The 25,982-nt window shown below is 44.3% G+C and overlaps 1 protein-coding gene across 2 annotated transcripts in view; it reads right to left on the bottom strand.

Moving 5' to 3' along the window:
* Positions 1 to 21,238: 21,238 nt before the first annotated feature.
* Positions 21,239 to 25,982, bottom strand: part of Frmd6 (FERM domain containing 6) — a 71,086-nt gene continuing 66,342 nt past the window's right edge. For both annotated transcript variants that reach the window (XM_051195957.1, XM_051195958.1), the window contains exon 14: positions 21,239 to 24,083. In XM_051195957.1, coding sequence (XP_051051914.1) covers positions 23,799 to 24,083 — 285 coding nt within the window. In that variant the 3' untranslated portion in view covers positions 21,239 to 23,798. The remainder of the gene's footprint in view (positions 24,084 to 25,982) is intronic.

Genomic DNA, 25,982 nt, shown 5'->3' with positions numbered 1-25,982 from the left:
CTGATGTTAAGGTGTGTTTCTTGGATGCAACAGAAAGATGAATCCTATTCTCTAACCCAAACTGTTAGTCCCTGTCTTTTTATTGGAGAATTGAGACCATTAATGCCGAGAGTTATTAATGACCACTGTTTACTTGTTCCTGTTATTTATGTGGGTTCCCCCGTCTCTTTTGATTTATTGGTCTGGGATTATTTATTCCTTGTGTTTTTGTGGGTGAGGTTAACCTCTTCATATTGAAGTTTTCATTCTAGCACCTTCTATAGAGCAGTATTGGTAAATAGATATTGCTTAAGTTTAGTTTTATCTTAGAATATTTTTTCTCAATCTATTGTGGTTGATAATTTTGTTGGGTATAGTAGTCTGAGCTGGCCTCTTAGGGTGTGTAGGAGATCTGTTCAGGCCTTTCTGGTTTTTGGAGTCTCCATTGAGAATTTAGGTGTTGTTCTAATGGGTTTGACCTTATATGTTACTTGGTCTTTTTCCTTTGCAGCTTTTAACTTTTTTTTTTTTTTGTTCTGCACATTTGGTACTTTGATTATTATGTGTTGTGGGGAATTTATTTTCTGGTCCTATTTGGTGTTGTGTATGCTTGATAGACACCTTTTTCTTTAGGTTAGGGAATTTTTTCTTCTATGATTTTGTTGAAAATGTTTTCTATGCCTTTGACCTGTATGTCTGTGTTTGTTTCTCAACAGCCAGGAGGTCACAAGGATAAGAAGATAAAACCAGGATAAGGAAACAAGATGAGAATGTAGGAAGAAGAGTGGGTGGAAGGATAGTAGAAGTGTATAGGGTCGTTGTGTGTGTATGGGGGGGCATTTTTAGGAGAGAAGGGCAGAAACCGCAGGTACAGGTCCCTTGACTCTTTGGGAAGCATCTTCCTACCTTGAGCAAAGTATGTGCTCCAGGTACTTTTAGTGATGCCCCAGGGTTTGTTATGACTTCTGCAAAATCAAGAGAACTAAGGAGAGTCGTTAGAGCTGCGTGATCATTTTCCTCACATATGGAAATTCAGTGGTCGTGCAAAAATATGACAGCTCTAATGCGTTAGACCACACATTCAGTCTTCCTTGTTTCCCCTCTGCTGGTCTGGCCTTCTTTCCATGCCATGGCTGACTCTAGCAACTGTTCCAACTATGTAATTAAGTCATTTCTAAGAGAGCTGAGACAGCTGGCTCAGCACTTTATGTTCCTGTGGTCGCTGGCTACCGGGATGACATGGGAATTAATTTTTGGAGTAGTTCCCAGTGTGAGACTGCCCATCTTCACTGCAGCCAGCAACTGGGGCCACAAGCTATTTGAAGTCCTCAGCTATCAAGTGGAGGAGGGCCAGAGCCAGAGGCAGCCTGGTCCTCACACTTCAGTGACGGCAATCACATGATGATGCTGATTGAAAATGTGACTGTTCACCTACCTGCCCAAACTGGTCAGGAAGAAATGTCCCGCTACCCCTCTGAGAGGGTCTCTCTGCCGCTAGATCTTATTTAATTCCAAGATATTACAAGCAGGTTCCTTGTGATACAAAGTGCCATTTTCTGAACTGTGTAAATTGGAATCTGTTGTTTATATGAACTTACCAGTTTGGTTCTGCTGCCAAGAGAGATTTTAATTAAAGGGCTGCTTGGGAATAAAAGAAAGTGATAAATCAGTTTTCATTGCACCAGCTACATTCACTGTCATGAATGATCTCATTTCTATGTTTTTTATGGAGTGGAAGGCGCTCAATCAACTTTCCCAACAGGTTCATCTCCCCTCCCCCCAAAAAACTAACCAAGTCAAGCTAAGTGTATGAAGCTGTAAGCACCGTAGCTTAGAGCCACTCAGTATCTATAGCCCTGTCTGGAATCCCATTTCTATTGGGATTGTCAGGAGCAGACATTCTTTTGATCCCAAAAGACTGTGACCTTGTCCTAGAAAACAATCCAGCTCAGAGTTATAGGATGCCATCCATCTCCTCCGATGGGTGCATTTGCCAGAAGAACAGGGTTTCTTTTCCTTATTTATTTTACAAAAAAAAAATAACAAAATTTATGGACTTGATCTATGAGAGTCACGTTGAGACTTTTCCCATTGGTCTGCAGAACCCAGTCTAATCAGGCTAGGGGATGGGAATTTCTCTTCCACTGAACGCAGTGAAGGTGATGATTTTTGAAAGCATTTCTTTTAATCATTTATTTTTATTTTATGTACATTGGTGTTTTGCTGGCAATGTGTGTCTGTGTAAGGATATCAGATCCCCTGGAACTAGAGTTACAGACAGCTGTGAACTGCCATGAGGGTGCTGGGACTTGAACCCAGGTCCTCTAGAAGAGCAGCCAGTGCTCTTAACCCTAAACTATCCATCCAACCCCCTATGGTGATGATTTTTAAAGGTGATGTTGAATGGAGTTGCACTCACATCAACCTTCTAATGGGAAGAAGCTGAGGTTTGGGACTCAGAGGCCCACACTGTGGTGAGGGGTGTGTGTGTGTGTGGGGGGGTGCAGAGACCTGAGGATTGGTGTGATTTGCTGGCCACCAGCCTAACTCCAGGTTCAGTGAGAAAACCTGTCTCAAAGAAATGTGGTAGAGAATGACAGAACAGGACACCTGATACCTGTTCTGGCTGTTCTGGAGCATGCGCGCACATGCGCGCGCACACACTCACACACACACACACACACACATACACACACGCATGTGCAGAAAGAGAGCAATAGAGAGACAGAGACACAGAGAGAGAATAAATAAATACAAGAAGAATGAAAATTTAGAAAAATGAAGGAGGTAGCTGATGTCAAGACTTCCATCTTAGGGTTACTTTTGCTGTGAAGAGGCACCATGACCACAGCAACTCTTATAAAGGAAAACATTTAGTTGGGACTGGCTTACAGTTCAGAGGTCTAGTCCATTATTGACTTGGTGGGAAAGATGGAGGCATGCAGGCAGACATGGTGCCAGGGAGAAGGAGCTGAGAGCTTTACATCTCGATCTGAAGGTAGCAAGAACAGATTGAGATGCAGTAGGTCTGGCTTGAGTTTCTGAGACCTCAAAGCCTACCCCATCATCCAGTGACACATCTACTCCAGCAATGTCACACCCCCCAACAGAGCCACTCCCTATGACCAAGCATTCAAACACAAGTCTATGGGGGCCGTTTCTACTCAAACCACCACAACTTACAAAGCTGTGGCAAGGAGGACGGCAACAACATAATAATAAACTCCCAGAGCTGCGGAGCAGAAGAGGATGGCAGAGATACGAATGCGTATTCCTGGGCAGCAAAGGTGCAGAAGAAATCCCATGGAGAAAGGATGGTTTTTAATAAATAGCACTGGAAAACTTAGATACTCATTTGCAAATAAAAGAGAACTGTGTTTCATAAAAAATAATGAGAATGAATTGTAGACCTAAAAACAAAATCCAAACCACAAAACCTCAAGAACACAGAGAAAATCTTCTGTGGCATTGGGTTAGGTGAAGTTAGGTCTCTTTGAGACAATGCTATAAATAGGATCTATTTAAAAAACAGACAAATGGTATTTAATTAAAATTTAAAAGATTCCTCAAAAGGCACTAAGGAAATGAAAATGTGTTCGAAAGAATGGCAGGAAATATTTGGAAAGCCACATATATGATAAAGCATTCAATATGAAAATAAGATTCTTAGGAGCAGAAAAGACGCCCTCATAAAAGTCAGTGTGTTGACTTTTTGCAGCTATAGTGAAATTCAGAACTTTTTAACTTACACGGAGAAGAGGTTTTTTGTTTTTGTTTTTTTTTTTTTTTTTTATCAGTTTGGGGAGTTCAGGGCCACAACTGGCTGGGGCCTGTGGGAAGCAGATTGCCATATCGGTATCATGGCAAAACAGAGCCCTTACCGTCTGTCAGAAAGTGAAAAGAGAAAGAGCAGGGTCCCACAAATCCCCTTCTTAACAGACCTAAACACACCACCATGCGGTATAGCGCCCCCTGGGGGCCATGTCTTGTTTAGCACATGGATTTTTACAGAACATTCAAGATCCCAGCAGTGAGCTAAGAAAACGCTCTTGAGTTTTAAAGGACATCTGAGTGACATCTGAGTAGACATCATTAAAGAAGTTACACGGAAGCTGGGGAGATGGCTCCGTGGTCAAGAGTCCTGGCTGCTCCTCCTCAGCACCTACACGGTGGCTCAGAGCCTCTGCAACTCAACTCCCAGGAGGTCTGATACCCTCTTCTGGTCTCCAGGGGTACTGCACATATGGAACACAGATGCACATACACACAATTTTCTTTTTTAAAGGCATATAACCAGTCAGTGGTGGCACACACCTTTAATCCCAGCACACAGGAGGCAGAGGGGGACAGATCTCTGAGTTTGAAGCCAGCCTGGTCTACAGAGTGAGCTTCAGAACAGCCAGAGCTACACACAGAGAAACCCTGTCTCAAAAAAAGAAAAGAGAGAGAGAGAGAGAGAGAGAACGAGCAAGATTTTATCACAAAGGAACAAGACTTAGAGCCATCACAGAGACTTTCACATCAATGTTCTTAGAAATGTCATTTGTGCTGGGTGTTGGTGGCACATGCTTTTAATCCCAGTACTCGGGAGGCAGAGGCAGGAGGAGCTCTGTGAGTTTGAGGCCAGCCTGGTCTAAGAACTAGTTCCAGGACAAGCTCCAAAGCAATACAGAGAGATCCTGTCTCGAAAAGCCAAAAACAGAAAAAATAAAGAAAGAAAGAAAGAAAGAAAGAAAAAGAAAAAGAAATTCATAAAAGCCCCTGAATGAAAATACAACTATCCTTTGGTATCCTCAGGATCAGCTCCAAGATTCCCTGAAGACACTAAAATCTGTGGACTCTCGAGTCCCCTCCTATTCAAAGCAGCCCAGATCAATCATTCAATCATACCATCGACGCGCATCCTGCTGTGTGATTTCAAGCATCACCAGATAACCCACCCAATTACCCTAACACAATGCAAGTGCTGGGTAAATGGCTGTTAAGCTGTGTTGCCAACGGAGTAGCACAGGGAAAACACCTGCACATGTTCAGTGTATACACAGGTATACACAGTGATACCTACATTTCCTACCTATTGAACTGGAGATCACAGAACCTGTAGGGACTCACTGAAACCCAAACATCCATTATCAAGAAATGGTGGTGCATCCATAGAAAGAAATGCATATTGATAATGAAGAGGAATGGGTTACTCATACACACTGCGGTGTGAACATGAAAACAATTAGAATGAGCAAAGCCAGTCAGGACCAAGAACACACTGCATGCTCTTATCCACATAAGTGTGTATAAAATGAAAACGGTACTGAAAGCAGATCAGTGGGTGGCTGGGAAGAGACCTCAAAGGGACATAAGGAAATGGATTTGATGATAGATGCGTTCATCATCTCTATTGTGTGGTGATGGTTTCAGAGGTTCATACGATCAAAACTCATTTGGTCTTACACATGAAATACGTGCAGTCTGTTGCATGTCAAGAATGCTTCCACAGCATTGCTTAAGGGAAAGACTTGTGGTAAAGGTGTGTCTATGTGACCAGAAGCAAAGTTCTGTGTGTGTGTGCTCCCTTGGGGGTCAAGAGAGCAAGCAAACATGTACCCCACAAGACTTTCAGGCGCAGCTCTGAGCACAGGGCTGCCTGGGTCCATGGTGAACACAGCATCTTGTCTCTCCTGCAACAGATTTAATTTTCCTCACTTCCTCAGCAAAATGCCTGTGCTTTCTTTCTCTCTGTGTTCTATCTTTACCTTCAGAAGTCAAAGGGTACATTTTTCCCCCCTGAAGCCAAAAACTCATATGGAAACAAAGGAGCCCTCTTGGGACCTGGGCTCACCTATCCCCAAGGGACATAAATATTTGAGCCATGAGACTTATGTGTGGCCTCCCCACACCCATATCCACCATGACAGAAACTATAAAAAGGAAATATGTTTTGAAAAATAAAGATCATATACTTTAGGGCCAGGCCTTGGGTCAGATCCTGGCTCATCGCTCGCTACCTTGGGCAGCCTCTGTTAATTTTGCCACAGGTGATGGTTCATCTTGGCTCTCAACTTGACTACATCTGTGATCAACCAAACCAAGGTGCTCCTGTGAGGGATGCTCTTAATCAGATTACTTGAAGCAGGATGATCTACCTTAAATCTAGGCCACAACTTCTAGTGGCATCCTAGTTAGAAAGACAGACATGGAAGAGAACACTTTGCTTTTTGCCTGTTTGCCCTCATTCTTACTGGCAAGTGTCTATCCTCCCGCTGCTGTGGCCGGTATTAAACCCAACATCACCAGGACTCCAGGGCAGAGTGAAGAAGCGTAGCTCTCCAGGAATTTCCAGGACTCCAGCACCAGATGAGGACAGCTGAGACACCCAGCCTCATGGTCTGAACAGCTACTGGATTCTCCGCCTTTCTGACTCGAGACAGCCATTGTTGGACTACCTGGACCACATTCTGTAAGCCAGCCTAGTAAATCCCATTTTAATATATATGTTACATAATATACAGGGAAGAAGCAGGGGAAGGAAATACTTAGCAAAGGGTTTCTTAGCCTACACTCATACTTGCACTTGCACCTGGACCCAGATGGAGGCTCTTGTCTGTCACCCTCCGATGTGAGCCCATCTGTGTATGCTGTGGCAGAGGGGCAGTTAGATACCAGGTGTCTTGGCTTCCAGTCTGGTGTTCCTGCCACTGGGCAAGGGCGTTATTTTTATCAGGCTACTTCAAATCGGAATCCATACCCACACATGAAAACATACTAATTAAGAGACCAAGAAAAAACCCCTCTGGGTCCACATCAATGCTGTCAATGACCAGAGAGACACGGGTCTCTCTATTGGTGCACTTTCTGCTGTACCATACCAGATTGCTTGCAAATCTCTGTGCCGGATTGGAGGTTAAAAGCTATCGATATGGAGGCTATCAACCACAAGATGGCGCCAGATGCTCTTCTTTCAGAAGTGCAAAGTTGGTCAAACCGGAAGCTAAAACAGCATGTTTCAAGACAGATGGTCAAGTACTTACTTCTCAAAAGCTGTCTCCCTCACTCCTGAAATAGTAAGGATATGTCAGAGAACACCAAAAAGAGCCCTGCTTGGGATAAGAGCTGAAGGGTGGAGGAAGACAAGGGCACAGGCCTTTTAGGTCTTGGAAGAGACACAGCCTGCCTGCTTGGGGCCTTTGTTCCCACACAGTCAGATCTTCTAACTCCAACATGATCAGGGAACATTTGGGCCCTGATGAGGCTTCACGGTTCCTGAATTCTTTGCCAGATGTGTTGGCTCCCATCTGTAATCCCAGCACACGGAGGATCACTTCCTCTGCATCAAAGACTCCCGTTTACATTTCTCTCTGAGTTCTTTGCTTCAGCATGTCCATACACATACACCACCTATCACCTGTGGCTGTGCCAGTACTGGGGGAGAGGAGAGGACTTTAATCTACATCCTTTCTCAGACACACCCAGGCCTAGACAGAAGTGACTCTGCCAGTCCTGAGAGCCAAGGCTCCCAGATGCCTTCTGCTGGTGGGGTGTTTATTCTCTTTCCAAGTCCTTCCTCCTCTTTTGCATAAGGTGTATTAGGAAACCCAGAGCATATGCAATGGGTGGTTAATAAATCTCGTTTTGAAAGCAAGAGAATATTTGGATGGCATGAGGTATTCAGAAGCCCAGTGCTTTAGTTAGGTGGCATCATCTTGCCCGGGAAACTGCAAAATGTGCTGCAGATTCCTGCATAAATGGTTGGAGATAATACACCCAGAAATAGGGTAGTTAGAAATGGTTCCTAATAAATGAATGGGTTGAGGAGTGGGGCTAGAGTGAGAAAAAAAAAAAAAGTCCTCAGAGAGACAGACATACTGCCAGGAAATAAGGGACAGCGTGGCCCCTGCAGGGAGCACAGCAGCTTCTGTGCTGTTGGAGAGAGGACCACAGAGTGTGATGGAGGGGCGCACGTCAGAAACAGCTGCATATCCCACCAAAGGGCCGAGCCGCTGGAGATCCCAGGGAAGTCCATTTGACATGATCCCTCTAGGGTGGGGACAGAATTAGAAGGGTATCCTGCATTTGGGATGATGGTAAAACACGTACTTGGAAATATCTTGGAGACCAACATAAAAGGGACCTACTAAATGGCATCTGTCATGGACCAAGTATGACTTCTGGGCAAGGGACAAAGCTCAGAGGGAGAGCAGTAGTGGCCCAGCAGGCATGTGGCTCTGTCTTCAGTCCCCAACACTGGGGAAAAAAAAAGTTGATTTCCAAGTTTCTGGCTTAGAGGAAAAAAAGGAACAATGGCCTTAACAGATGACAGGGAGATGCCCAGGAGAAGTTAGTTCAGAAGTGAATGTTCTGGTGCCGTCATCGCGTGCCCTGAATACTTGAGGCAGAGGTGACTAGTGGGCATTCAAGGCTGGGTGCTGGGGTGGGATGATTGGTCCCATTTGTTTTGGGAGACAGCAGCAGGTAGGTGTAGTTTGAAGCAGGAATGTGGATGAGATGGTCCTGAATGGATACAGAGGCAGGGGGTAGCAGGTAAACAAGAAATGGGGTTGGGACAGTCGGGTGCGTACCTTCAGGGTCTGTATAAGGGACAGCAGGCAGAGTGATGAGGTAGGACTGGGCAGAGGGCAAGAGTCTTTTGCATTTTTGTTTCCCTTGTGTGCTGGTTTAGAAAAGGAAATCTCTTGTCACACTCATGGACTGAGAGGAGGGAGTGAGTACAGGGGCCTGGGTTGAAATATCGGTCCTAGCTGGGCGGAGGTGGCACACACATTTAGGCCCAACAATTGGGAGGCAGAGGCAGGCAGATCTCTGTGAGTTCCAGGATAGCCGGGGCTACACATGGGGTAGGGGGGGAAGGAGGGAGGAAAGAAAATATAAAAGAAGGGATATGGTCCTAAGAAGTAGGAAGAGAAGGGGTGGTAATGAGTGAATTTTGATTGGCAGATGTGTATGCAATATCATCTGAGAACAGGAGAAAGAGTGTCAGGATGTGAGTGGATGGAGATAACGTCTAGGGTGAGAGAGTGAGGGGCTGGGGAGATGACTGAGCGGTTAAGAGCACCCGAGAGCTGCTCTTACGGAGGGCACAGTTCGTTCCCCCACGTGGTGGTTCACAACTATCTATAACTTCACCTCCAGAGGATCTGACACACTCTTCTGGCCTCCGTGGGCACGTCATGAGTGTGGCAGATTTGCACGGATGTAAGACACACACATAAAATAAAAACAAACGAGTCTTCAAGTGAGGGAGTGAGGCAGTGGCAGAAAGATTGGAGGCAAAGTGTTCAGAGGACTGTCACCTGGTAGATGGCCGAGCGAGACTGAAGAAAGGCCGACTCTGGTGCCAGGGGGTATCGCGGTAAATAAGGATCAGGATAAACAAATAGGCCGAATAGATGTTTATTCAGGGAGGAATAACTTACAACCTAGACAGATGAACACCAGGAAATTCAACCCGATCCTCTCCTGTCCGAGTCACGCCAGAAAGAGAGCCTTTCCTGGCCCCCTCCGACCTCCTTCCACAGGTCACTTCCGCCCATGGCTCCACCCCCAATGGGCGTGGTCAGTGCCACAGAAGGAGACAAAGTGAATATCCCACTACAATTCCCCTTTTAGTCTAAAGAAAAGATTTAGGCTTAATACAAAACTATATACAAAACAGTGAATAACAAGTGTGCCCCAAGAAAAGGAAAATCGAGGAACAAAATGACCTACATATCTAGTCCTAGGGTGAGGGCATAATGGAGTTTACAATAGAGTTGTCCTAAGCTGGAAAACGTAAGTCTAGTACCTAATATATCTAACTAGGAAGAGAGAATAATAGTTGTGATAGTTTAAGCCACAGAAGGAGACAAAGTGAATATCCCACTACAAGGGGGCCCATTTGGTCTGGGGCAAACTATCTCATCCGCCTTGAGGCTCAGTTTCTCTTGTACAATGAGGATAATGAAAGAATCACCCTCATGGAAGAGCTTCAAGGGTCAGTAGTTTCTACTCTACGAATGCCAGTGGTTGTGGGGGGAATCCAGCAGGAGATCAAAGCATCGAACCTACCAGAGAAGTCCATGGGTGACAGCTCTTGGGTTCATTGTCTTCCGTCTGCTTCTCGAAGGACCCAGGGTGACTCGAGGGTAGTGTTCATCCACATATCTTACTTTGCTTTGTCCTTCTAGTGTCTATGCCGGTGCTGGCCTTACAGGAGGCCCTCAGCTCTGTGTTAGGTGACTGGCTGAATGAACTGCACAGAGCCACCATCTACCCTCCAGACTCACAGAGCCACTATCTACCCTCCAGACTTCCTGCTCACAACTGCTCACCGAAAGGACACTGCACTTACCTTCTCTGACTTCACAACTCAGTAGCCACCAGACAGAAGAATGGTCACTCCTTGAGATGGGAATACAAAGGCTCTGTGTGCTTTAGCTGGAGGTGCAGCTGGTCCAGGTATGCTTGCTGCTTAGGAAGCCCAGAAGAAGTCACTCATTCCGTGAGTGACTGCAGGTTAGGAAGTTGAGTATGGTCTGGATGGTGAGTGAGCCACACATGGACCCAGGGAGACAGGGAAGGGGCCATCCCTGTAGCAGAGCCAGCTCTGTCATTCCCCAGAAGTGGCTTTGGGAAAGAAAAGAAGCCAGGGTGTGAATAATCACCTATCAGTGCACGCCTTCCACACCAGCTGGAGGTGAACAGGGAACCACAGAACCCACAAGCTGATGTAGTCTCCTCTGCTAGTCCCAGTGTTGGCAAGAGCCTCTGTGGAGTTCAGGTAGCATTTCCAAGCCTATCATTTATTTTCCCCTGGGGTTGCTCTGGTGAGCCGCTCTCTTGTGAACCACCAGAGGTCAGGCTGCAGTCGGGAACAGGCAGGACCCAGGAAAGCCCCGCTCCATCTGAAGCCACCCCGCCCACCCCGACCCCTGGTGTAGGATTCATCCAGATTCACTCAGGCTTGCAGAACACCCAGTGGTGTTCCTTCCCCGTTTGTAAATGACAAGAGCACACACAACCAAAGCCGCCTGCAATCAGATTAAGGCTCCAGAAAATCATTCCCCTTTCCCACAGACTATGCTTGGGAGTCACTCATCTGCCAATCAAGGAGACTAGGGAGACAGATGTTCCAGAAGCCAATCCCTTCTCTTGCTCACCGTTCTGAAGCACAGGACGGAACAAGAAGCCATGCCATCGCGGCCGGTGGTCTCCGGGGCTGCCTCCGTTGACTTGGGCCATGCCAAAGAAGGAATCATTGTGCCCCCCTCCCCCTGGCCGGTAAACCACAGAATGTGAGTCTCCTGGAACATCTGAAGATGCACACTTGCATTTGGTCACAATAACACCCTGACTGGGATGAAAGAGAATTCCCACTGTCCTCTGCAGAATGAAGACCACTGGAGGTCTGCCCTCTTCAGGTGCTTCTAGTGGTGTCCCTTCTAGTTGCTTCTGAAAGCGGGTTTCTTCATTTCATACTGTTCAATGTGCTTTCATCTTCTCCAGTGCTGAGCAAAAGCATCTCGTATTGTGATGTGGCTAAGCCGCCTGCTTAGGATAATCCTTGCTTGTTGTCCCCATTTATTAAAATGTAATCCACAACGTGAACACTCCAGTACATCAACAGCTTCCAAGGATGGAGGTGGAGGAAAATTAACACCAAGTAGGCAAAACTCCATCCTAATATCAGTCTCACTCCACCAACAAACAAACAAACAAATGAAATGTAACTTAGGATGAGTACACTTCTGTAGCTGAATGTTACTATATTCACTTACCTAAGTTCATCACTTGCCTGCTGTTCTACATAGCTGATCTAGAAGCTGGGTGGGGTATGTGTGCACCTGGTACAGCAGGTTTCCAAGAGGGGTCAGAAGGATGGGCGGGTGTATCACCGCTCTGGGCTGCACCCCTGCGAGGTTGGGATTATTACTCCCATCAGCAAGCTTTCTCAGAGCCTACACTGTGGTGTCAGAGGAGACCATCAAAGAATTAACAAATAAATGGGTTAGTGAGTTGGAATTGGAGGTTGGGACAGGTGCTATTGAAAAATCTCTACAGGGTAGGGACATGCCACCTTTAGAATTGGTGGGCTAAGACCAGAAGGAGAGATGATCAGTGGATCTCCCAAGGGGAGACATATTTGTGACCTAGCCTACTCACCTGGTTCCCTGACACGTGACTACAGAACTTCCCCTTGTTGTTAAACCCAGTGTTAACTGGGTCCCTTTCTACGCCAGGCCCAGCACTAACCAGGTCTTTAGGATGTTACCGCAAATAGGAGCTGGGTGGGTGGGGAATGGTCCCTGTACCTATGTATACAACTTCCTGTAATTTTTAAAGAATAAAGAAAGCTCTGTTAATTTTCACCATCTTCACTCTTCAATCTCCCTATTGCTCTCCATCCCTCCCTTTTCACACCATCACTCTCTGGAGATGGCTGGGATGAGAGATGGCAATGACCTACAGGAGAAGCCCCGCCCGGCATCCTGCCTCCTGCTTCCTGCTGTACCAATCACCAGAGCTGGGTTTCAGCATTCAGGCTAGACCCCGAGGCGCAGAGTTCCCCTTGCCTCTGAACTTAGGGACAGAGGAGAAGAAAGGACTCAGGTAGAGAGAGCTGCCTGGAGCCATAGGCAGGGTGTGTGCTTCCAGCAGCCTTCTGACAGAGGTCAAAGGATGGCTGAGTGTACGGCGGTCCTTGGCAGCACTTCTGGAGGCTCTGATAGGCATTTACAGAAGCTCCCGTGTGAGTCCTTGAACTAGGGTGGACTGGCTCACAAACTTGTGATGAGCATCCCCTCCCTCAACTCCAGGCGCCCCACCCTCTGTGTCTCCAGCCCCTCCCTATGAGTACAGGGTCTCAGGTTCCACTTTTTGTCCTCAGCCGCCCCCCCCCCCCAACCCCAGGCTTGAAGCTGAAACTGGAGGCAGAGCCAGCCCCAGGGCCAGGTGGAACAATTGACTTGGGTCCTTTTAACAGGGGCATTGGGTTACCAGACACCCATCTGCTGGCTGTTCTCACCCAGGAAACTAGAGACAGGTTGTTCTCAGGGGCTTCCTTGGCTGCCCAGAAAGGGGGAGCCGCCTCACCTTCTGGTACCTTCCTACCAACAACTCCCATGTGGCCTCCCAAAGTCTTTTTCATTAATATCCTAACACATCGCAGAATAGGCCGAGTTCACTGCCAGGAAGAGTGAACCTCGGGAGGAGCGGCAGCGTGCTGGGCGATGCACTCAAATTCTATCTTTTCTACACAAACACAGCAGCACGCTTCCCAGACACAAGCCGCATCACTGCCATCGCCTCTTCGTGGCTTTCACTAAGAGCCGTTCAGTGTTAGTGTGGGAAATAATTTTGCTCTTTAAAAGAAAAAGTTAGCCAGGCGGTGGTGGCACACATCTTTAATCCCTGCACTTGGAAGGCAGAGGCAGGTGGGTGTCTGAGTTCAAGGCCAACCTGGCCTACAGCCTGAGTTCCAGGACAGCCAGGGCTACTTACACAAACAAACAAAACACACAAAAAGTAAAACATTGTTTCCAAGTGGTACATTAGTATAATTTAAAAGTCAAAGACTACAAGGTACCACCCCCACACCTCATGACTTCAACTCACACTGTGGTCTCAGAAAAAAAGAATTTACATGCATATTTCTTTCCTTTCTTCCTTCCTTTCTTTCTTCCTTCCTTTCTTTCTTCCTTTCTTTCTTTCTTTCTTTCTTTCTTTCTTTCTTTCTTTCTTTCTTTCTTTCTTTCTCTCTCTCTCTCGCTCTTTCTTTCTTTCTTTCTCTCTCTCTCGCTCTTTCTTTCTTTCTTTCTCTTTCTTTCTTTCTTTTTTCTTTTTTGTTTTTTGAGAATGAGTTTCTCTGTGTAGCCTTGGAGCCTGTCCTGGAACTCACTCTGTAGACCTGGCTGGCCTCAAACCCACCGAGATCCAGATCCACCTGCCTCTGCCTCCCGAGGGCTGGGATTAAAGGCGTGTACCACCAATGCCCGGTCTACATCCATACTTTTAAAATCGCATTTTTATAATATCTGCTTGTTTATTCACCCGTGGCCCCTTCACACATATTCTCCCTTCAGACACAATTCCCTCCTCCACGACTAACACTATTTCTGTAAGTAGTGTTGGCTTCGGGAGCCAGCAGTGTGAGCCATGCAATGCCACTGTCCTCAGATAATACAATACTCAGATAATTCTACTTTATTTGTTCATCTATATTTGTACCTCCGACTTTTTCTATGTTCTTCACAGACCTGTAAACCTCCCATATCATTCTTTAAAAACCAAACACATTATGAGACTTCCCTGAGTTTTTGGAAATTGCCTAATGATCTGTCCTGAACTTGTCTTCATTACTTGGTTTCTGGGTGTTCCCTGCTTCCCCCCACTCTTAGTCTGGGCAAACCTATCTTCATTTGAAGTAATTTCTTGTAAGCCTTCTCTCTCCTTATTATACATGTGTGCATACCAGCTGGCTTTCAGTGTCTGCAGGTCCTGATGTCTGTCTGCAGGCCCTGATGTCTGTCTGTCTGTCTGCAGGTCCCTTTCTCTCCCAACTCCACTCCAAACATTTATTTAGCTCTGTTCTGTGGAACTCTCTCACTTCTGTGTGGCAACTCTCTAGTATTCTGCATACAATGCATTCTACCTCTGACACTATTCCCAAGAAAATATTTACTCCCTGAATTAGTCTACTTTTAATTTTTAAAATTTATGTTTATTTAATGAAGGTGTGTGTGTATACATGTGAAGGTCATGGGACAACATGTTGGAGTCAGTTTCTCCTACCATGTGGGTTCTGGGGTTCAAACCTGGGGTCATCAGGCTCGGCAGTAAGCACCTTTGCCTGCTAAATTACCCCTCCAGCCTAGGATCCGTTGCTCTAAAATACTAACTTCCTGAGAAGAATATGTAGTTTAGAAGATGACAGCAAAAGTTGTCTTTTTTTTTTTATGTCTTTAGGTCATCTCCTCAGATTTGCACATAACTTTGTTAAGTGTCCTTCATGATCGTTTGTCATGCACTTAACATGTAAACACACAGAGGTAACTACGTGGCTTTTCCTCACACATGTCAGTGTAGAGCAACTCTCACTACAGCAGCAAGGATGCCCAGAAAGAAGGCGTCTTCATTTTCTTCTCAACCCATTTGTGCCTTCAGCCCACGGGATGCTGCACCCTACATCTGGTCCAGTCCTCTCTGAAATGTCCTTACAGATATACTGGGGCACACCTTACTAATCTAGACATTTTTTCAGTTCATTCACACTGACACTCAAGATTGCCCATCATGGATAGGCTGGGAGCCAAAAGCAGCCTTCTACCTGTAGTTTTGTTTGTTTTGGTGTGTGTGTGTGTGTGTGTGTATCTCTTATTTGGAACAGATCCATGATCCTTTGCTCCTTTGCTTCTATGCTGTAATTGCAGAGGCGTGTAGTTCTAACATACTTCACCCGACTGACAAAACCTAAAAATGTTCATTTATTGGCTTTTTATAGAAAACAAATTTCTAGCTCTTTTGATAGTACATTTTCATCTTTCCTGCTTTTTTGTGCTATTATGGCCAGACTTCTTCTCTCCATATATGTTCATACACTTCATAATCTATTGCTTTTGTTTCTGCTTCAAATAGCCAATTATTTTGTAAAGGATTTCAAACTGTGAAGTTATTAAATGTCTAAACTGTTTTAAAAATTACTATTTTTAAGTCTCTTCATTCTTTTTGTGGATCCAGTTTTTCATAAATAAAACTATTTTTTTTCCTTAAAGATTTCCAATAACACATCTTGTACAGATCTGCTGGTGTTAATTTTTTTTTCTTTTTTCTTTTTCTTTTTCTTTTTTTTTTTTTTTTTTTTTTTTTGAGACAGAGTTTCTCTGCTTAATAGTCCTGGCTGTCCTGGAACTCTGCATCCCCAGAGCTGAGATTAAAGAAGTGCACCACCACTACCTGGCTCATCTTTGCTTTTGAAACAGATTTTGGCTGGGTATAAAATTCTAAGCTGTGGTACCTTCCTTTCAGTACTCAGGAAGTTTTGATTTAATGGTTAGGCAAGACTGACCACAAGCAGCTGTCAGTCTTGATTTACTTCTCAGTGTTAATACTCACTAGGTTTTTTTTTTTTTTTTTTTTTTTTTTTATTCCAACAGGTAGGGATGCAGACAGCTCCTGTCCTGTCTCAGCTCCATCCAGGACTTTGTTCTCCTTTCTGTGGCTTATTTTCCTGTCCCGAGTGTTTTCCTCATAGTCTGTACTAAGTCCTCTGTTCTGTCTTCTCCTCTCAATATTCAGCCTTGTTAGTGCTGGCCATTTCTCACCTTCCCTTTCCCATGCAAGAGGACCCTGGCTCTACTGGGTGCCATCCCCCTGTTGTGGCCTGGAAGCTCTCTAGGTACTGAACTAATGAAAACCGTGCCTGCTTCCCATCTCTGTGGTGTTTACTCCACAGCCAATCGTGAAATATCAAAAACATAGTTTGCACATATTTTTAAAGTTATTTAAGGTTAGACGGGAGAGCCAGCCTTCATCACTCCATCGTGGAGGAAAAGATGCACTTTGGTTGGAGCTGATGGGAAATAATGCACATTATTGCAGCTTTAGTCTTTAGAAACACAGAGTATCAGTTTGGCTGCCTATTGAAGCCTCCTACTGCACTTACCGATTCTTACCCATTGTGTTCATTTCTTTCCTCACTGCTGTGGCAGGGTGTGACATGAACAACTTGGGAGAGGTTTTTTTTTTTGGACTCATGACTCTGGGGAGACAATCCACCCTGACCCGAATGACAGTGGGACCAGGTCCTGCCTGTTGCAGCTTAGGGACGCTTGTTTCCTTCTGACAGGTGGGGAAGCCCTTGATTCTCTAGACAGGCATTTGCAGTGAATGGGTGAGTGTGAGTGCTTCTCACTCATTCTTGGACTGGGTCCACAGGATGATGTCACCTGCATTCAAGGTATGTCTCTCCCTCCTTCAGCTAACCGTCTCTGGGAAAGTCCTTGAAGGTACATCAAAGGGTGTGTCTCACCAGTGCCCAGGGCTTTTATTCATCCAGTTAAATTGAAAAATTAATCATCCCACCTGTTCATATTGATGCTTCGATATCGAAAAGCCTTCACACAAGTTCCTTAGTTTTTCTAAAAAGCTTCTCCCACCCAGAGACAATTTAGGGATAGAATCCTAAGACCCTGGGCAGCTCCAAACCCTTCCTTTCACCTCTGTGGATCAGAAGGTAATATTTTCTAAACCATTTTTCCATGATGCCAGATCTTCAAGCGCTGCTCTGAACTTGGCGGGCAGGTTGCTGGGGTAAGGATGGGGAAGAGGGAACAGTCTTCAACTCCACGATTGACAGGGTTTGAAGCACTTCATCCAGCCTGGCTCACCTGATGCTATTTAATATATTGAGTATGGAGGAACTAAGAAATAAAACCTGAGATTTCACTCTTACCTTGCAGGGCCTGCCGTCATCCTCCCATCTGCTTGGGAGTCCCTCCACCTGCCTTCCTTAGCAGGTGGATACTAATGCACAAAGAAAAAGCCTCTAATAGTATCCCTGGGTGAAACAGGCCAACAAGGGAAGTTGGGATGCGTATTCTAAATCTCAGACAATTTCGAAGCGAACCTGAAACACAATTCCTTTCCCAGCTGAGAGCTGTCTGTTCCAACAAAATCAACCTCTTGCAGTAATGACAGCAATGCATGGAGGAGACCTCAGCTGATTACAGTTGACACCAGATGGGTAAACACCCACCCCTTGTAATGAGTTGGTTAATTATAGCTCTGCCATGTTTATAGAATTCGATTAATCTCTTGGGAGTATTTAACTTTGTCACCTATAATGGCCCAGGACATTTGAGCAGGACTTTTCAGAAGTCAAGTTCCTCTGTTGACTCTACGTGTGTGTCTTAAGAATCAAAGGGCTAGGTGGAGTAACTTACTTTCATTATCTGCTGCTTGGGCATCAATGTACATAAAGCATCTGAGAAATGATGAAGCAAATAAAACAGTAGCAGAGGATTTAAAAACATCTGACAGCACTCCGTGGTCCCACCCTCACACTCAGTTAACAGCATGTAATACTCTCCCCTAGTGAGGGTGGATCTATTCAGATGCTCTGATACAGTGAGACCATTGCCTCATCTGAGCTTCAGTCCCTCTAGCAGTTGTATTGAGAGAGGAATGTCATTCTCATGAAATGCAATATACTTGGACACCCTGGAGACCTAGTCCATCCCAAGCAAGGCTCATGGGAGTTTAGGGGCAGGAGGTTGGCTGGTCCATATTGCTCAGGTTCAGCTTTGAACAGGCTCAACTCTTGGGCATATTAGTTCTACCTACAGAACCACCCTGGAAGAAACTGGCCAGATGCTCCAGGCTAGCCCTGAGTCATGGGCTGGCTTATGCTCTACAGGTCTTTTTTTAATGAGCAGCTGACACTGAAGAGAGTTGGGGAATGGTAGTCACTGGAACTATTTTTAACAAGCAAAGTATTCACACAGTATACATATCACTAATAATACAGAGTAAGTAGGTAACTGTCATCTTCCCAGGACCTTGGCCAAGAGCATAACCACCTGCTCTCTAGTATTTAGTGGGGTAGAAGATGACGTGTGCGCCTAATAGCCCTTTGATTCTGCTATCTCATTGCCAAATCCTGTTCAGACTTTGGCCATCCTCTCTAGTCTTGCTTCCCATCACTAACCATCTGTAAGCACTATCCGTCTGTTAATCTCAAACCAATACACATTTTCTTCCTTCTATAACAGCCTTCAGTGTGACTTCTTACATTGAGGAAAAACAAAAACAAATCAAAACAAGACCCAAAGGTCTCTCTTTGCATCAAAGACCTTTCATAGCTAAGCAGAAGAGTAACTAATTACTCAAGCCAATTGGTCCCTGGAGGTCCTCACAGGGCCCCAGAAGACCACTGCTTTGTGACTTTTGAACCTTTGGCTAGCCCCATCCTGCCAGAAGGCCCCTATTCAAGCATAGTCTTTCCCCCAAAAAGGCCTCTGCTACCCTACTCCTCATGCCCAAGCCTTCATCGCTGTTGTGCCAAGGCAATACCTGTATAAGCCTCCTATATGTTTGACATATTGGCCGCTAAAAAACTAATCACTTAATTAGCAAATATTGCTTTTACCCCAAAAATGTGTTTCTTCTCTATTAGTGTCTGTTTTGTCTAAGGGCATTGGTTAGTTTGGTATGTACAACAGGAAAGGTTTTGTATAGATTTGGGTTTTAAACTGATTCATGAGGCTGGAGAGATGGCTCAGCAGTTCAGAGCAGTTGCTGCTCTTGGTTGGAGCTCAGTACCTGGCGTTCACATGCCAACACCTGCCCACCTGTAACTCCAGCTCCAGGGGATCGACATCTTCCTCTGGCCTTTGCTGGCTTTAGGCATGCACATGGTACTCATACATTTATGCAGACAAAATTACTCAAACATTTAAATTAAGAAAGTTTAAATAGTACCATTCACTGGTGAAATAAGAATGACAATTCCTTGAATGACTTGAAGATTAGATAAGATGGATATAGCACTGGATAAATAACAACTGACCTGGTTTTCTTTTCCATCAATTTCAACTTATGTAGGTAGTTTTCCTGTCCTGACTGCTCCCAAATAACCAACATAGAGATTTACTCATAATTATAAATGCTTGGCCAGTAGCTCAGGTTTGTTACTAACTAGCTCTTACAACTAAACCCATTTCTATTAATCTATGTGCTGCCCAGGCCCTTTTGGCTTTTACATCTATCCCATTTTGTGTGTTCAACTTGCTCTCCATCTCGCCGGCGACTTCCCTCACTCCACCCTTCCCTAGCCCATCATTCTCAGTTTGGTTTTCTCTGCCTAACTTTCTTCTGTTCAGCTATTGGACACTCAACTTGTTCATTAAATGAATCATAGCAAAATATAATTCAGTGTACAGAAGCATTATTCCACAGCAACCCTACTTCAATTTACCAGGTACTCTGCAACATTCATGAATAACATCCCACTGAAATGTTCTGGTTTTAGCTAGGCCTGATACAGGCCTATAATTCATTAATGGCAGAGACAGGAGGATCATGAGTTCAAGGCCAGCCCAGGCAATTCAGTAAGATCCTGCCTGGAAAAAATAAATAAATAAAAAGGCTGGGGAGATGGCCTGTAGGTAAAATACTTGCTTTGCAAACATGAGGACTGGAGTTTGGGTTCCCTGAAGCCACATAAATGCCAGGGATGTGTGATGGCCACTTGTAATCCCAGCGCTTGGGACTAGCTGTTAGTGACTTCCAGGTTCAGCATGAGACTGCTCTGGTGTATTGGGGATATAACGGTCAATGTTAACTTTGGGCCTACGCATGCATTCATGAACACATATATACCACACAACAGCAAAAGGAAGTTGGGATATAACCCAGTGGTATACTGCTTGCTAGCATGCTTGGGTCCCTGTCTGCAAACCTCAGTGTTACACAACAAACACACTCCCCTGCCCCAACCTCTCATTTTAGATTCTGGGTTTCTAAATGACTATTCTGTAAGAGTTAAATAAATGCCTGTTTGAAGTTCTGAAAACTCTTATCTCTCATTCTACTCACCAGGGTACCTTATTACCTTACTTATTTCTTAAATAGTCCTTTGAGTTAATACTGCCTCTCTGTAGCCAAGAAAACTGGAGCAGGGGGGTAAGGTCTGTCTTTGAGGGTGAGCTAGGCTTTGCAGAGGTCATCTCTGGATGCAGTTCCTGGCTCCTTCCCTTTATGTTTCGGGGCCTTCACCCTTATGAATGCAACCACTTAGAAACAACTGTGACCGTCTTAAATGCTTATGGGAAAGGTATTGCTTTAATTAAAAACATTAAAAAAAAGTTAGCCTTTTGAGAGCCAGGGAGATGACTTAGTGCACAAAGGTACTTACTGCTGAGCCCAACAACCTGAGTTAAATTCCCAGAACCTCTACACAGGCACTGTGGTGCATGTATGCCCACATGTACACACACAATACATACATATGTGTCCTTTTAGCCTCTGATGAGACAGCAGTGTGTGACTTTGCTACAACTATTTGGAAAAGCCCTTAATACCTATACTAGCTGGCACAGTAATCACCAGGCATGAGGACTAACGTGTGCAGTTCTAATCTGGGTACCACAGAACTCAGCATCATTTCTCACCATCATCACAAGGTTGCCTTAAATATCCTCTATTATGGGCCAGAAGAACACAAAGAAAGCACACAAGCACTTCTTCTGGAGTCTAATAATAATAAGACACCTTAAAGGCCAAAAAGTTAACTTTATTGACTGCTGATCTTACCATGAAACACCTATAAGAAATAATTACAAAATAAATGCAAGTTTTTTTTTTTAACATATTTCAGTATCATCCCAACATGAGGATCCTTTCACAGAAAGGATTATTTACAGCTTACTTAGATATAAAGCTCACTGTTGCAAATACAAATGCAGATGACGCGGAGCAGTGACATAGACCAAACCGGTGTATTAACCAGCAACAGACATGTTAACAAACACAGCATAAATAACAGCTGTATACGTTTCTTTTCTTTTTAAAAACAATTTCCCAATACAAAAATGTCAGTTATTCAAAATGGATTTCCACATACATATCTGTGTACAATTCTACCATGAATGGAAAAGCTAAAAATGTTTCCTAGCAGGTTTCATCTTTGAAAATCCATAAGGCTATTCATTCCCAAATCTGGCTGAAGGAGAGTGATGAAAAGCAATGCCATTGGCAGAACCCTGGAGACTGGATTCTGGAGCAGAGAGGAAAAAAGTTATTGAGCACATCTGTTCAATTAAGCAACTTTTTCATCTTTGTATCTGCAAGCGATGCTGAAAGGCTGTGCGAACACACAGCATGGCAATCTGGGCTCTCAAGAGTACCAACTTCAACAGGGTCTGGCCCCTAAGCCTCTATAAAAAATAGTGAGGTTATGTAATGACTCATAAGCAAAAGAAGTCATTAAGTCATCCCTTCAACTTTCATCCTTCCGCGAGGAGACTGAGTTACATTCTGGTATCAGAAACTTTGGTTCTTCTAAAAGCATTCCACAAAAGCAAAATAATGTCACGGCCACAGAACTTTTGTTTTCTTCTTTTTTCAGAGTCAGGTGGGAGTTACTGGGTGAGTTACTGTGCCTGCACAGGAGGGCAGCCTGGGGTGGGGCAGGCTTGTGGCCGCCACCGGTTCTGTAACCCTGACTCCCATCCACAGGGAACACTGCTTATGCTCTGCTGTACCCTAAATCTATTTCTTCGTTACTTGAAAACATGATTTTGTACAAAAATATGAGTTTCTTTAGAAAATAATACATAGTTTTTTTTTTAATAAAACCTGGAAGATAGCAAAAATGGAGTATCAAAATATGGTAAACAAATGCTGTAAAATACTAAATCATTAAAAACATCCCCTAGAAAGACTTTGTGCTATGAAGTTCTCTCCTGAAGTGCGAGCAACATTTTCATTGCATATCAAGTTGATAAACTCATTCTCCTGGCTTGCTTTCATTATACACTGTAACAGCAGCAGGGCAGTGACTGTCTTAGAAATGGCCCATTCACAATCACTAGTATCCCCTGTAGACTTTTATTTCAAAACTAATAAAAAGACACTCTGGGATCAATGGGTTCCAATCCTACTGTGCATTACTTCTACCTGGTAAACTTTACAAGCAAGACATTTTTACCTGAGCCCCACCCACAAGAGACTGATTTAAATTGGCCTGGGGTAGGACCCAGGCTTGTTTTAAAAGCTCCCCAGATAAGTCTTGTTATACAATTGGGGTTGAGAATCTTGGCCGAAGGCACACAAGGAAAGTCACTCTTAACTCTGTACTTATCAGCTGATTGTCTGTGGCTACCATTCTTTCAGGAACATATCCTCAACATCAAACAAGGAATTCTCTGTGTGCAAGGCGTACATGGAAGTCCAAATGAGGAGTCATTAAGCTTTAAACACATATAAACACATATAGTCCCATGTAACTATATATGTATAACATATACATTTCTTTTTAAAGCAGAAACTAGCATTGCCATTTGTTTGCCATCATTGAAAAACAACAAAGAAAAAACAAAACAAACTTTTCTGAAGACATTTCCATTTTTTCTTTTTAACATATATCAGCTTTGTAAACTCCACACAATGCACCATCATGAACACAGGTGAAGCCCAGCGCTTCCTGGAAGAACAGAGCAGTGGGTGTGGCACTGTGGGGTGTGAAGGAGTCCCGGCACACATCTTCTGGACTCTGCAGTGCGCTTCCGTTACATGCTCATCTTTGGCTAGAACCATAGGCTTCCACCATCAGGTTCAATTTGGGCCAAGCGCTTATGGGGCAGCAATGGCTACGGACTAAGAACAGCTCTCAGTAAAAGAAGAGAGAACTTCCCTCTTGAACCGTAAGCGCTCCATGAGGGAGTGGCTAGAAAAAGAAAATTCACAAGCAAACAGGTATGCCTGACATCTATCTTTCATGTGAAAAACATGTATTTGAGCTAGAAAACAAGATATGAAGAACACACACACCACAACCTAACAGTCTGGAAGCTGGGTAAACTATAAAGCACATTTGTTCCCAAAGGGTCAATAAACATCCGGGCACTTGTCTTTGTACATTCTGTGTATCTTTTACCTCTGCATAATACTTAAAGTGCATTGTCCCAAGGCTTTTGTTTCCATCATGGATATTATAAAGAAAGAGCTAAGTTTGGGGTGAAAAAATATGGCACAAATAATATGTAAAGAATCTCGGACTCCACAGCCTCCAGCAGACAGCGGCTGCCCGCAGGGCTGCCCGCAGGTGGGACTTATACAACGAACTCTGGGACCTCATCGTGAGTGAGGTCCAGAGAAAAGTATTTGCTGGTTCTTTTGACCGGGAAAGCATCTTGGATGTTGACACACTGCTGAGCCAAGCAGCTATTGCAGTAGAGGCCATCCTCATCCAGTTCATGGCCACACCCAAAAGTGTAACTCTGAGCAGTGTCCTGACACAGACCTGCGATGCGCAGGAAGTCTCTCTGGTACAGTCTGATGTCGTCAAGGCTCAGGCTATGTCGATCCGTGGAAGTCTTTGGTTTTCGGCATATTGTCTGTAAGAAAAGGGGAGGGTGAGAAAGTGCAATGGTATGGACTACTTGGAAAGGTAATGTCTTTGGTCAGAAGAGAGAGCTGCTGCAAAAATCATAAAATGTCAAGTAAAATGGTAGAAAGTGCTTTCCAACCTGTGGCTTCTGGGGGAAGGGACTTTTACGGAGTATTTCAATGTCTCTTCTGCCTAAGCACTCAGCTAGTACAAGCTGGGTAGTGTTCCTCCCCGGTGTATATAGCCAACACAAAGACAGGCAGGCAACTACTCCTAGCATTTGAGAAACCCAGCAGTTACTGCAAAAGAAGGCTATTAAGATAAAAATAATGCCTGCCTGCCTGCCTGCCTGCCTGCCTGCCTGCCTGCCTTCCTTCCTTCCTTCCTTCCTTCCTGCCTTCATCTTCCCATCAGGATAGGGCAGTTTAACTTGTGAACACCCTCCCTGCTTGGGTCTACTAATATTTTAATAAGAAATGGAAAAGCAATTATCACTCAGGAAATACAGCTTGAAGAAGCAAGTTTTAAACAGTGCAGAATATAAAGAATTCTTACTGCCAAACCTAGGTGGAAACTGGGGCTGCAGAGATGGTTTAGTTGTTACTGTTCTTGTACAAAACCCAGGTTCAGTTTCCAACACCCACAGCAGTGGCTCACAACAGTGTGTAACTCCAGCCCCTGGGAATCCGACACTATCTTCTGGCCTCCAGAGGTACCTGGATGCATGTGAACATACATGCACACAAATAAAAAATAATTTTTGAAATGCAGAATGAAAAAGCAGCAGTCCTGGACACATAGAGAGGTCCTGTCCTTCCAAGTAGGTGGCAGGCTTTTTGAATTCATTTTCTCAAGTGGTCCTGGTGGAAAATAGTTAAAGACTGGTTCAGATAATAACACAAATGGGAGGTGCTTACTGAGTGATATAAAGAAACTAGCTAGTCTAAGTTTGCTGTTTGGCACTACAAGGAACATCTTGTTGGAACAAGACACCATTTTGCTAGACACAGACATTCCAGGAGCACATTTTGCTACAAAGGATCACATTTGAGTGACATTGCTAAACTTGATATAGTCTTTCCAGGTCTCAAAAGGACCTCAGACATGGAATTATTTGGTTATTACCACAAACCCTCAAGGCACACAAATGTCCCAGAGCTGTAGGTTTGACACTTGCTGCTCAGCTGTGGTGCCTGTCTCAAAAACAAAAACAAAAAAAACAAAAACAAACAAACAAACAAACAAAAAAACCCCAAAAACTAAGAAATGATATTCCAAAGTATGGCTTCCTTTTATGAAAGTACAAAAAAATGGGTAAACTCCCAAAACAAACAAAACAAAACAAAACAAACAAACAAACAAAAACTCAAAAAGTAGAGTACAAAGTGAGCCACACCGCCAGGAGAAAGAAAGGAGAGGGAAAAGATGTGTATAATTATATAAACATTTTTAAAGAGCTACGCCAGTGGCCACAGTTGGCAGATAGATAGTGTAGCTCAGCACACATTAGAAATTCAATGAAACTGCCCTGCCATTTACTACACTCAGTAATGATCTTCCCACCCTGCTGAGGTGGCCAGTCAACCCCAACACAAATACAAACACACCTTCTTGGGTGCACACACAGAAGCCTGTCTACAAGAGGCTACCTCGTAAAAGGAGTGTACAACAAAACACAAAACTACCCAAATAAAACCCCAAAATAATTGGAACTAGCATACGAGATGAAAATAAATTCAGAATATGGTGACAATGTATGTACCTGGTCATAACTCGTTTCCTTCTGGTTGTTATTTTGCACGTATGTATGAATTGTAGTCCTATGCAAGCATGTGCGGGGGTTTGTGTTGGAATGCCCCCCCCCATAGACTAGTGTATTTGAAGGCTTGGCCCATAGGAAGTGACA

Source organism: Phodopus roborovskii, unplaced genomic scaffold, assembly GCF_943737965.1.
Source record: "Phodopus roborovskii unplaced genomic scaffold, PHOROB, whole genome shotgun sequence".
Taxonomy (NCBI): domain Eukaryota; kingdom Metazoa; phylum Chordata; class Mammalia; order Rodentia; family Cricetidae; genus Phodopus; species Phodopus roborovskii.
This window is presented reverse-complemented; position numbering and strand designations above follow the sequence as displayed.